Below are 12,276 nucleotides of genomic sequence, written 5' to 3'. Positions count from 1 at the left end.
GAACAAGTTGGCAGGTCTGGCGAATTAGATGTCGTGTTCACACCGGAAATTCGCCAAAGCTTAATCAGCTACTTTTGTTTTAAAAGAAATTACGTGTGCTAGAAAGGGACGGGACATTTTTGGTATATTTCGCTATATTTATTCCACAATATTTAAGTCGATTTTAAAACATGCTTGATTACATTAAATGATTTGAATAACTTAAAAACTTTACCATGGAACGTTGATAACTTAAACTTCCCGCTACAGGACAAAAGTTCCAAAAGTTCCGCGACAGCAATGAACGATTAGCACCTCATTTACCATCAACTGAACAAAGCTTCAGATATTTTAGGTAAAATGTGGCTTCATTTAATGCACTTGAATTTATGCGTCATTATTTACAGTACTCAGTGTACTTGCACTCGGAACTAGTTTAACAGATAAGGTTCCACAGAAGAGGAAGCAGAACATACAGCTGTTTTCGCTATTATCAACTGTTGATTGCAACAAAGAGATGTGAAAAAGCCCGCAGAACATTCCAAGAACTCCGCCCACCAAGATGCATTCCGCCCAGACGCAGGCTCAGGCCCGCGACAAGATCTTCAAGAACTGGAGGGGCATTAGCGAGGTGACCATCATCAAGGAGGTGGCCACCAAGGGTGAGCACATCGACCTGTGCATGGAGTTCTGGGCGCAGAAGAGGAAGATTCCCGTCTCGGAGTACCGCCACTACTTCTACGACGTGGTGCAGGCCTATGTGCAGCGACTGCTCTCCGAGAGACTTGTCTGCAAGGCGGAGGACGTGATCCGGAACGTAGACAGAGATGTGAAGTGCTTCTTTTTTCAGTTCGCCTGCGAGTGCCAGGACGAGGAGTTAAGTGAGTTTGTGCTGGATCACCTGCGCAGTCGGGAGCCCCTTATGTACGAGCAGGAAGAGCCAGTACTGGCCTACCACTGGTCCTTGGTGCAGCAACTCCGGGAGTGCGAGGCCTTGGTGGCCAAGCATCGGACACAACTGCCTCGTGTGCACATAGAAGCCATGATGACATTACCAGAGCAGGCACTGCAGTTGCTCCTCGTAGAACTGTACTTCGCTAATGGCAATGAATCTCTGTTGGGATCCCTGTCCAAAGACATGGTCTGGCAGCACCTCGTGGACAGTGACGAGCAAGCAAAGCTCCAGCGCTGGTGTCGCCTTCAGGAGGAGGGATTTGAGTCCCAGGAAACGCTTTCTCCCTTGGAACAGAGCTTCACCGCCTGGAAAATAGATGCCACCATGTACGAGTACGCCTTGGAGGAACTGCAGCAGCCCAGCGAAGTGCTGCGAAACTTCTTTGCCCGCGCGGGATACTTCTTCAACGACGAGTCCAGCGATATTCCTTCACTTCTGCGTCGCCTTTGCACCATGGAGTGCTTGGGAAAACACGCGGATCTCCTTAGCCGGCAGCCACTGGCTAAATACCTGCTGGACCGTGGCCAATACTCGCTGCTGCTCATGGAATGCGTGCCTGTTGCCTCGCTGGAACTGCTGGCGGGCACTGAAACGCACCAGGAGCCCCTGATTAATCTAATCGTCGACATAAAAACAAATTCATTGACCGAGAACGAGGGCTTCGAGTTGGTAAGTCAGAACAGATAATCATTCGCAATTATATTATTCTCTCTATATTTAAGTGCGTTACGTGTATAATTATGTCAATTTAAATGTATTTCAGATATCCAAGAGCGTTCAAGCATACTTGGAGAAAACTCACGACACAGTCGACTCCTTCGAAGGGCATCCCCTGCTCACCTTCTACGATTTTCTTGGTCAGGAGCCAAGTGTGCGCTCTTTAGAGGGATTCCTGACCTCTACCAACTTGGGTCGGGTTCCGTATCTCAAATCCCTGATTGCTCGCTTCGATCATGGGCCGACGAGCTGCAATTTTGGCCTACCCACGGCACACGATCTCTTCATGAAGTTCAAATACGTGAATCTGCCGCTCCTAGCAACTGCTGGACATGGTGAACTGGTATGCTTCTCAAACGCGCGTCTTAGTCAGCGATATGCCAGGAAATCTCAACTGAATTACACCCATTACCTGAAGCAACAGAGAAGCGCCTATGCTGTATACTACCTTATTACAGAGCAACTTCAGCTTTACGGTCAGATAACAAAGACGCAGCTGTTCCACGCCTGTGAGACTGTCACCCAGATAGCATTGCAGCACGCTGGCGATGATGAGTTGGTTACCCATTGCGTAGCCTGTTGCGAAATGCTTGGCTTCGATACCCAGCAACTAAGGAGTTTTCTGCTGCTGCAAAGGAAGCTACCTAAGTGCGAAACCAGACAAAGTTACTCCGAGCTCCTAGCTGAATGGGATAGGGACTTGGTGGAAATGCTCGAGGCCAATCCCAGAGAATTTCCTTTGGAACTATATCAGTCCTTAATGCGTCTAGCTATAAGGGACACTCCAGGAAAACTTCCAATGGAATTGCTCAAACGATATGCCTCCAAAAATAATTGGTGGCACTTGCTACTGGTCTTCCAATTCTTTGATCTTCCCTTAAATGAACTTAAGAAGCTCTTGCCGCACTTCAAGTCATCTCCAATCGGAGTGCATCTGCTACGAGCGTTGAGTTACGAATCGTCTGGAGATCGCCACCACAAAAGGACTTTACAGCGACCGACTCGTCGTAGCGGGGAAACGCAAACCAACTCCTCTCAGGAAACGATGACCAACTCCTCACATAGTTCGAATCAGGATTCCAGCATGCAGCAGCTTCAGAGGAATACGGATCAATCCCTTTGCACTCTGCTAACACACACAGCTCGCCAGGACGTATTTGCAATAATACTGTGCAGTACCAATAGTCTTCCAGATGAGCTTATTGGCACCACACCAAAGTTTTTGGAGATGATGGTTGGGAACAGTTCGCATTGCAGTAGCATAAACCTCTTAAGGCACTGCATCCGCCAGGAGCTGCCTATCTTGGCTGTACTGGCAGCCACAATCAGCGAGCAAAACCGGGATTGGTGCTGGATTGTTTGGCTTTCGGTGGCCAGCGGACAGTGGAGCCTGCAGCTCCAAGAGGCATTCAAGGTGCGCGATGAGAACCGATCGGAATGGGTGTGGTCAGTCATTAGAGGTGCTGTCGCTGGCGGACATCTGAATGCCCTGTTGCACAGCCTAGAAATCTTTCAGCCGGTAGGTATGAACATTTATTAAGATGCTTTGTTTAATAACAGCCCATTTCTCTTTCAGGACTGCAAACTGACGCATCTGTGCCGATTTCTTCAACTGACTGGCCACCAGGAAGACTTTAGTGATGCAACAATTGTGGAGCTGCGCCAGTTCTTTTTCAGCTGGAGCCAGGATTCGGTCGCTTTGCCTCTGTGTGGTCCCCTGCCCAGAAAGCAGATGATGCAGCGCTCCATTGGCCTGCTGCTCATCCAATTGCAGTCGAATTTTGACTGCATACTGCAGCAGCAGCGCTTCCTTGAGTGCATCTGTCGTTCGGATGTGGGCGATATTTGTGATCTTCTGGATTTCTGCCTTCTGCATAAAGTTTTCGGAGTCGCTGCAACCTGGCTAAGGGAACTATCCATTGATCTCGAACAGCTCGGGAGGAGGGATAGCCCCGAGTACAAGCGACTGGTAGATGCCCTGACTGAGGCACGAGCTTTTGAGGAAGCTTTGCAATTGGCCACATTGCTACAGTTGCCGTTGACTGACATTGTGTATGGTAAATGGATGACGGAGCTGGAAGCCGGACAACTCAGACCCCACCAGGAGTACGAAAAGGACATTCAACAACACGCTTTGGCTCCCGCCATCTTGGTGAACTTCCTGCTGCAGGCAGCTTCCGCCGTTGGACAAGTGAGCCTCCGGCGATATGAGCTGTTGCAAAGTACGCTGGGCGTCATCAAAAAGCATCACCTGTTCCCAAACGAATCCTTTGATCGCGATCAAATTGAGTACGACATGGTTTTGTGCTATTTGCAGCTGCCGGAAGAGCAGCTTTCTCAGTTATCCATTTACCACTCGGAGTATTTTGAGCAAATCATGCTTCAAGAGCGCTGTGTGCTTTATAAATCATTTTCGGAACTTAAAGAACTAGCAGGGATTGATGACCTCAGCATAGCTGATAAAACTGCGCTTACTTCGGAGATGGAGGACCGACTCAATACTTTACTAAACACCCTATTGGACAAGGGTGACATCGTGGAGGCACTGCGTCTTCAAGAGCTTTTCGAATTTCGTCCAAATGACCTTCGATTTATCGTATTTGCAATGGCATTGGCCGAAGGTATGACCAGCATTAGCAATCTGTCGAGCAAGGAACGCCAGCTGCTCGGAGAAATCGAGAAGAGTGCGTTTCCCAAGTTTAATCGGATCACCTTAAACCAAAATGTGATGACGCGCTGGGGCAGTGACCTTTCTGATACCTGTTCCGACAGTGTGGCAATGGAGTTTGAAGAGATCCCCTCGAAAGAGAAACAGCAGACACTGGACACCTTGCTGGGCATTGGGTCAAAGTTAAAATATGGCGTTGAGCTTGGACGACGTATTGTCCTTGCCTACAGGGCAGCCATGTATTTGGATAAAGAATATCTGGATGTGTTGCGAACCAAGGATGCTGGTATCCTTTTAAAAAGCGCCGCTGCTGAAGATTGTCTACAGCGACTACTGGTGGTCAGTGATATACAAATTTCCACGAGAATGACACCAAAAGAAGTAAGTACTTTATATTTCAAAAGGGCAATCAGTTTGATAATAACTTTAACTTCAACAGATTGCCGAATGTTTGGCCTTGGAGCTGACCACCTGCATCGTACGTCCCCGTTTTTATATATTCCATGCCAGAGAGCAGCCGCGAAATGCATTAAGGAACGCTGATCTCTGGGGCCACAGCATCGATCGGGATTTCCACCTGTTCCTAGAACTGGCTCCCAATTCCACTATGCTGGGAAATTGTTTGCTGGAGTACTGTGATGCTCTAAAGACTTATCGCCGCTACCAGGAGGGCAAGCCTTTTGAGGAAACGGAAGCATTCGAAAATCTTTCAAAGATAATAACGCTCTACGGATTACCCACTCCTTCTCCGACGGGTACAGTGTCAGGCATTCCCCAGGTTTTGTCACACAAAAAACAAAATCAGATCTACGTGGAGCTGTTGATCAAAGCGCACCTGTGTTTCGTGCACGAGTGCTCCATGGAAGGCATTGTAAGCGTCCTCCAGAAAGCTAAAGCACTTAATACCAAACTAGCCCAGGCGAAATCGTGGTCGCTGATTGTCCGTTTGCTGATTGGTATTGCTCGCTACCGCGAGATGTTCTACTGCTTTGATGCCCTGATTGAGAACGAGCAGTTCGAGTCCTTGTTGGGACAGTTCGATGAGGACCAGAAAGGTGGACTTCGACAGGCGATTCTTAGTTACCTCAGAGAGTACCAACCAAAGAATGGGAAGGAGCTCCTGCGCCTAGCGGCGCTACACTTCCTTATGTACAAAGAGTTGGCGGAAATGTGGACTGCGGAGGCCCAGGAGATAGTAACCAAAATTCAAGCCTTTGCTGCGCATTCCAATAAGCTAAAATGCTCCGCAGAGGTTCAAACACTGTTGCAACAGGCCTTGGAGAATTACACACATGCTACGGAGAACTATTTGTTGGACAACAAGCTTCTGCTCGCCCAGCAAAGTGTTTCTCGAGCCGAGTTGATGGCCATGCAACTGGATCTGTGCAACAAAGCACTCGAAAAAAGGAACAGCAATAACGCGAATTATTTGTGTGTCAGGGTCATTGGAGTGCGTTCTAGGGAACAGTTTCGGGAGCTAGTCAACGTCCATTTAAGGTATGCAACAGCTTTGCATCAAAGGACTTACTATTTAAATAATTTGTTATTATTTTTTCATTCCAGCGTACCACAAGCTCTGATTCTGAGTCGCGCCTATGGTTATGATATTAACTGGAGCGAAGCCATCTTATCTCAATTCGTTGTGCTTCAGGGAGCCAATTATCTTCAGGAATATCTGTGCCATCAGCGCATCAGTGATGATGTAATCGAACAGATTGTAAAGGGGTAAGTTTTTGGCTGGCCTGACTTTATTTTCCTCCTTGTTATTGTTATATTTTTTCAGTTATTTGCTGCACATCCAAAGTAATAACACGAACTCAAAACAGGAAGAGTCCATGGTGCATCTGGTGGAACTTATCAAGTCCGTGGTTCTGAAATACAAGCTGGCATCCATTTTGGGTTTCAAGTCCATCGTGATGTCCTTAATCAACGATTCCTCCGTTTATTATCTTAGAGATACAAATTTCGGTCGTAACGATTTCCACACAGCTGGAGACACGTGACATAAATACCATTGTGATTTTAAACTGTTTTTATACAACAACATTAGCACTGATTACGTTATTACAAATATACATTTACAAATAGTTAAATCTCTCGACGGATATCGTTTCCTCCGCGGCTAAGGCAGGCGCTCGCTGGGGTTTTGGTGATGCTTCTGTTCCGGTCTCTTTAGATGGCGAATCATTCCAGGACTGGACGGTCATTTGACCAAAGATTAGGTACATCAAGTTGCCGAGGAACAGAATCACCGAAATGCCAAGGAAAATAGTTCGCCATTGCGAGCGATCCGACTGAAATAAAATAAAGTAAATAAATTTACTTAATTGTCCAAGTTACTTACCTCATTGGTTACGGTCAGCCCAATGACGATTGGTGATATCACACCAGCCGTAGACATCAGTGTGTTGCTGATCCCAAACAGGAGTCCAGCGAAGTTTGGCGACAAGTCCACGTGGTTAAGGGAACTGCCAATGGCCTGTCCGGAAATGGCAGCGGTGGCTGCGATCAGACAGAACATAGTGCCCACCACATTCTGATCGCTGACGTAGGATAGGATCACTAGGGCTACAGCCGGGGTCCATGTGGCAAAGGTATTAATGGTCTTCCGTAGGATGGGTAAGGAAATGTCTCGACGACGGGTCAAGTATTCAGCCAGGAAAATGAATCCGTAGGAGGACATTAGCATGACCACAAAGGGCAGAGCTGAGAGCAGGGCATTCATCACAATGCTGTAGTGGAATATGCCATGAATGTAGCGCGGAATCTGTTGCATCAGCGTGAAGAAGCTGCATGCCTGGCTCATCTTGCAAAATGCCAGGACGATAAATGGACGAGAGGTGAGGATCTGAAGCCAGGGCACTGGAGGAGCTGCACCGCGAATCACCTGGTTCTGCTCTAGGGCCAGTTCAATTTGCTTTCGTTCCGCCAGAGAAATGAATTTCGATTCGGATGGACTGTTGGCGCCATATCGCAGGAAAATAAGACACCACACGATGCCCAAGTATCCTGAAATTAAAATCAACACTTGGTAAATATATGTGTTCTATTTAATTTAGTATATAAGCGAAGACCTAAGCCTAAGCATTACTTAATCAGTTATTGCTTTAGAGTTATGTCTTCGGTAGGTAAAAGTATAAATACAGCTATAAAAGTGTCAACAGGTTTATTGCTAGGTTAACGTGTCTTTTGAAGAGTTCCGCAGTTTTTTCTGTTGCCCGGGGCTGTCCAATGAGTAAATGATTACCTATATTGAACTCACCTGGCACGTAGAATGTGCTGGGCCACCCAAGTGGCGATACAGAGAGTACGCCACTCAAAGCGAATCCCATTATTGTCCCACAATCCAAGCCAGTGGTCATGACGCCGCCCATGCGATTGGCCTCCTTTTTGGGGCACCACTTGGCCAGATGGGTGTACAGGCAGGGCCACATGCCGCCCATGGCGATTCCCTGGACGAATCGGACCCAGAAGAGCATCTGCCAGCCGCCCCAGGCCAAGGCGAAGGGCGTGGCAATGCTGAGCAGAGCGGTGAGAAACATGATGGTCAGCAGCAGCAACTTGGCTCCAAAGCGACTAGAGAGATAGCCACTCATCATCTGGGTGCAGCAGGAGCCCCAGAAGGGACTGCTGATGGTGTACGACTTCTGAGGCTCTGTCAGGCGATATTCCGGATAATTCGGGTTACTGCTATTGGCATTCGTAAAGGCCACAATGGCCACGCTCATGTTGAACCACTGGGCCACGATCAAGGTGGCGCACAGGAAGAGGAACAGCACCTGCAGGTGGCGAACGCCCCACTTGGGACCTGCGAAAACAAATGACTCTTGCAGCGAACTTGGCACGAGCATCGAAGTACCAGCTCACCCTTTGCCACCAAGTTGAACGATTTTATCGACATTGCGCAGCGCAACGACCACTGCGTCCACCTCAAGTCACTGAACTGCCTGTTTAAAAATTGGCAATGCCAGCTAATAAGCAGCTTGACCAAACTGTGCTGCGAAACTAGTTTAAAGCCAAATCGTCAAACAGGCTCCTCCGAAACTTGAATTCTTGCCTCGTGCCGCTGGCAATGGTGCAACCGAGTTCTAGGCATATATGTTGCATTCTTCAATAAAAATGACTTGGATAGGGCGGCAGCGAAAGTGAATCCACATACTTGAGGCCGCGAAAGAGTAAATACTCTTACTGTTCCTCTAGTCTAAATCTAAATAAATTTGTTTTTAAGATTTTAATATATGTTAGCCCAGATTTTTAAACTCAATTACATAGATAAATATTAAATAAAGCCATAAAAATAGGAATAAATAATAAAGAAATAAAATTATATTAAAAGCATAAATATTTAATTTTGATTTCCACCTTTCGTTAACTATCGCATTCGTAGAATAGCTCTTTAAAATTTTCTAGATTTAAAATTTGAAATTTAAGAGATCGTTATTTTACTATAGCATACTTACAGTCATAGCATACTTTAAGTCTGATCAATTAAAAACTATTATTCACTAAATAGTTATTTTTATAAAACTGCTTTTAAATTCTTATTTCTGTCATCGTTTTTTAAATATTTATATAAACTGTTTTTACTTTTATTTATTAATTATTAAAAATGAGGAAAAAATTGCACTTCTGTTATTTAAAAAAATATAAACGTGTAGTTCAAAAACCAGAAGAGGAAGTTTTCGAAATGGAAACAAATGAAATAACTTAATTTTCTATCTGAAGATGCTCATCTCATAGGCGGTAGTCGATCATAATGGCTTACTGACAGTTTTATGGCCGAATGGGAAGCCAAAACAGTTAAATTGCTGACCCACTAACTCACAGCCTCGTGCGAGCAATAGTATAAATACAAACAATAACAATGACGGGTGCAAATCGTTTGCTCTTATCAGAGGCTAAATAAAGCGCCGGCAGTCGGCCAGGTACTTTATATCAATCGCCAGAGCCAATTACAATCACTTAGTTCCGGGCACTAGACTGCTATTTTATCAAATGACGAAGCGATCGTTAAGCGATAATTATGGGAGAATTAGCAGATGATAAGATAAGGACAGGAGACCTTACTCAACTTAAGTAGCCTAGTCTCAGACAGGGATTCCACCATTTCGAGCTATAGGTCCCAGACTAGATGACGGGCTTGCAGATAAGATCTTAAGTGGTAGCAGAATCAGCGAAATATCCTAGGTGCCAATAGTAAACTGTGCGTATGAGCAGATTGCCAGAAAGCTAGAATAACAATATATATACAAATAACTTGTGATAAGATCACAGTCATCAGCCAACAGAGGAAAATGCGCAATTTGAATTCACAGATTTGGGAGGGCCAAAAAGGGGCTGGTCTTATGGAGAGCATACAAACCTTTAACACACCATGTGTTCCACTCAATAAAGACTTGATTCTCAGCCATGGAGAGCTAGTTCAAATAGAGCTAAGTACAAAGAACGGAGAAACAAGTCAACAGTTTATTCTAAGTATCACAATTTTGAACATTTTATACATTCACAAACAGCTGTGGCAAATGTTTTTGAACCCCTCGAGAAAGAGGGGCAGTGCAAAGCACTCAGAATTGGCTACAGCCATTGACAATTGGTCGCATGAGCCGCAATCCAATATAAATATGGTACTTATATACATTTATGAGATAAATTAACTGATTAGATTGCGCTGGACTGGCCTATCGGGCTCTTCCTTGATTCGAGTGCCGAAATCACAAGCGATTGGTAACAACAAAAGCGATTCAATTGCAAATAATTTACTTAAGCCTCGTGCTACGATCACGCCTTATAAATAGAATAAATATAAATTACAGCCTACTTATGGTTAATACTGATTAACAAAAGCAATTGTTCGGACACTTCCGCCACAAGTCACTCGATGGCTTTGGCAGTATACTGCTCCGGCCAACTGATTTGCTGCTCCAGGACGGGATCAATGGGCGGCGCGACTTCTGCGGGCGTGTTCTTGGGCTTCTCGCAAGCGGTCTCCGTGTCCTTGGGCTTCAGGAAGTCATCCGCATCCCAGGGCTGCGCCTTGGCCGTTCCCCAGATGATGAATACCACATTGCCCACGAAGAATATGACAGCTGCCAGTCCAAAGACGATCTGCCATTGGCCGCGATTGTGCTGCGAAATTGGGAAATATTTATTATTGTTTTCGATTTGGGATTTTCCATAACTTTTTTCGACGCTTGACTCACCTTATCAGCCACGATCTCTCCCGCAATCAGTGGTGTGAGGATGGGAATAACGTTCGCCACCGTATTGCTCAAGCCAATCAATATACCAGCGTGATTGGGTGACAGATCGATGGAGTTCAGAGAACTACCAATGGTGGCTCCACTGTTTACACCCACCGAGACGGTCATCAGCACGATGGCCAGATTCTTGTTCTCCTCGTTGAGGAATCCAATGCCGATCAGGGCAGCAGCCGGAATCCAAAAGGAGAGCGTGTTGAACAGCTTACGTACGGAGGTCAGCGACAGGATCTTCTTCTTGAGCAGCACATCGGCGGCAATCAGATAGACATAGGACAGCAGCCACATGGCCAAGAAGGGCAGCGATGAGAAGACGGCGTTGCTCTGGATCTCCATGTTGAGGACTCCGTTCAGGTAGGAGGGAATTTCCGCCTGCAGGGTGCTCAGTCCGTAGGTTTCTGCGCACCGGGTCACCAGCAGGGCCAGGAAGGGCACAGAAGTGCAGATCGCCCTCCAGGGAACAGGTATGGTGCGATCGTGGAAGTCCTCATTGTGCTCCAGCGAGGATTCGATATACTTGCACTCGGCCTCGCCAACGAATCGGGACTCAGTGGCGTTGTTGGAGGCGAATATAAGCCAGAGAAAGCACCAGGCGGCACAGAGGGATCCAGACACATAGGATATGCCCGGCCAGCCCATCGCTCCCTTGGCAATCATGCCACTTATGAACATGGCCAGCACAGTGCCGCAATCCGTGCCCGTGTAGCTGAAGGCGCCGAGGCGGTTCCTCTCCTCCGGTGGCGACCACATGGCCAGGTGCTCTGTGACGCAGGGAAAGATCACGCCCTGGAACAAGCCCTGCAGAATGCGGATGGCGCAAAATACCTGCCATCCTCCCCAGGTGATGCACCACGGGGTCATCAGACTGAACACAGCAGTGCCACAACTGGCTACAAAGAGGACCACCTTGGCGCCGTAGCGACGACAAAGGAAGCTGCCAGGACACAGGGTCAGGATGTAGCCCCAGTAGAAACTGGAGAGTATGTACGACTTCTGTTTCTCCGTCCATTCGTACTCCTGCGTGGGAAAGCGGCCACGTCAGCTATTTTGTACCGCAAGGAATATCACTTAAAACTCACCGGAAAGTTGGGATTCGTGGTGGCCGCGTTCGTCATGGCCACAATGGCCACACTGACATTCAGCCGGGCGATGTGCATCACGGTCAGGCCGAGAAAGAGCAGGAACGACTGCAGATGTCGCACGCCCAGACGAGGGCCCTTGCAAGGTTTATGGGTCATTATCGGCCAGTAAGTCCAGGAAGCAACTCCACTTGGAACACGTATTGCTCTTCGGTTCAGTTGCCGAGGTCTGCACTGTTAGATTGGCGGAATGGTTCTAAGCCCAGCCGCCATTGTATTGCCAACATTTATACGACAGCCCAGCCGCCATTGTATTGCCAACATTTATACGACAGCGGAAAGCTTTGAAAGCTTGGGCCAACCAGCTCGGCGATATCATTCACCCACATTGGCCCGGGGACTCGCAGGTGAGTCCCCAGGGAGATGGTTCTGCGACAAACAAGATCGGCGATCAGAGACACATTGACGCAACTCCTCGTTCCAGAACCCAACTGACTGACGTAGCGAACCTATTGTAGAACGATCCGCTGGCGGGTTGAGAAAGCATATGCATATGTTCCTACGTATTATCGGCAAATATTGATGGATTTACACAAAGTGGCGGCTAGAAAACAAGCACTC

General features: G+C 47.1%; 3 protein-coding genes across 3 annotated transcripts; 1 reads left to right on the top strand and 2 right to left on the bottom strand.

Moving 5' to 3' along the window:
* Window positions 1–471: 471 nt before the first annotated feature.
* On the top strand, window positions 472–6,412 carry LOC6615609 (spatacsin). Its single transcript, XM_002039947.2, has 6 exons — window positions 472–1,603; window positions 1,698–3,170; window positions 3,228–4,700; window positions 4,759–5,816; window positions 5,883–6,044; window positions 6,103–6,412. The coding sequence occupies exons 1-6, from the start codon at window positions 542–544 to the stop codon at window positions 6,320–6,322; spliced, it is 5,448 nt and encodes a 1,815-aa protein (XP_002039983.1). The 5' UTR covers window positions 472–541; the 3' UTR covers window positions 6,323–6,412.
* LOC6615608 (putative inorganic phosphate cotransporter) lies at window positions 6,386–8,369 on the bottom strand. Its single transcript, XM_002039946.2, has 3 exons — window positions 7,582–8,369; window positions 6,664–7,328; window positions 6,386–6,613 (listed from the first exon to the last, which is right to left on the bottom strand). The coding sequence occupies exons 1-3, from the start codon at window positions 8,168–8,170 to the stop codon at window positions 6,398–6,400; spliced, it is 1,470 nt and encodes a 489-aa protein (XP_002039982.2). The 5' UTR covers window positions 8,171–8,369; the 3' UTR covers window positions 6,386–6,397.
* Window positions 8,370–10,059: 1,690 nt separating this feature from the next.
* LOC6615606 (putative inorganic phosphate cotransporter) lies at window positions 10,060–11,925 on the bottom strand. The gene is made up of 3 exons (XM_032716339.1): window positions 11,656–11,925; window positions 10,520–11,593; window positions 10,060–10,445 (listed from the first exon to the last, which is right to left on the bottom strand). Exons 1-3 carry the CDS (start codon window positions 11,812–11,814, stop codon window positions 10,191–10,193), a joined length of 1,488 nt encoding a protein of 495 aa, XP_032572230.1. The 5' UTR covers window positions 11,815–11,925; the 3' UTR covers window positions 10,060–10,190.
* Window positions 11,926–12,276: the final 351 nt, after the last annotated feature.

This window comes from Drosophila sechellia, chromosome 2R (assembly GCF_004382195.2).
Source record: "Drosophila sechellia strain sech25 chromosome 2R, ASM438219v1, whole genome shotgun sequence".
NCBI classification, from domain to species: Eukaryota; Metazoa; Arthropoda; class Insecta; order Diptera; family Drosophilidae; genus Drosophila; species Drosophila sechellia.
The sequence above is the reverse complement of the archived record's forward strand: the minus strand, read 5'-3'. Positions and strand labels throughout refer to the sequence as shown.

Coding starts and splice junctions, on each gene's coding strand:
- LOC6615609 (XM_002039947.2), top strand. CDS start 542: ATGCATTCCGCCCAGACGCAGGCTCAGGCCCGCGACAAGATCTTCAAG. Junction 1,604..1,697: donor AGAACGAGGGCTTCGAGTTG/GTAAGTCAGAAC, acceptor AATGTATTTCAG/ATATCCAAGAGCGTTCAAGC. Junction 5,817..5,882: donor CTAGTCAACGTCCATTTAAG/GTATGCAACAGC, acceptor TTTTCATTCCAG/CGTACCACAAGCTCTGATTC.
- LOC6615608 (XM_002039946.2), bottom strand. CDS start 8,170: ATGCTCGTGCCAAGTTCGCTGCAAGAGTCATTTGTTTTCGCAGGTCCC. Junction 7,329..7,581: donor CAGCACATTCTACGTGCCAG/GTGAGTTCAATA, acceptor TTTTAATTTCAG/GATACTTGGGCATCGTGTGG. Junction 6,614..6,663: donor GGCTGACCGTAACCAATGAG/GTAAGTAACTTG, acceptor ATTTTATTTCAG/TCGGATCGCTCGCAATGGCG.
- LOC6615606 (XM_032716339.1), bottom strand. CDS start 11,814: ATGACCCATAAACCTTGCAAGGGCCCTCGTCTGGGCGTGCGACATCTG. Junction 11,594..11,655: donor CCACGAATCCCAACTTTCCG/GTGAGTTTTAAG, acceptor TTTCCCACGCAG/GAGTACGAATGGACGGAGAA. Junction 10,446..10,519: donor GAGAGATCGTGGCTGATAAG/GTGAGTCAAGCG, acceptor CCAATTTCGCAG/CACAATCGCGGCCAATGGCA.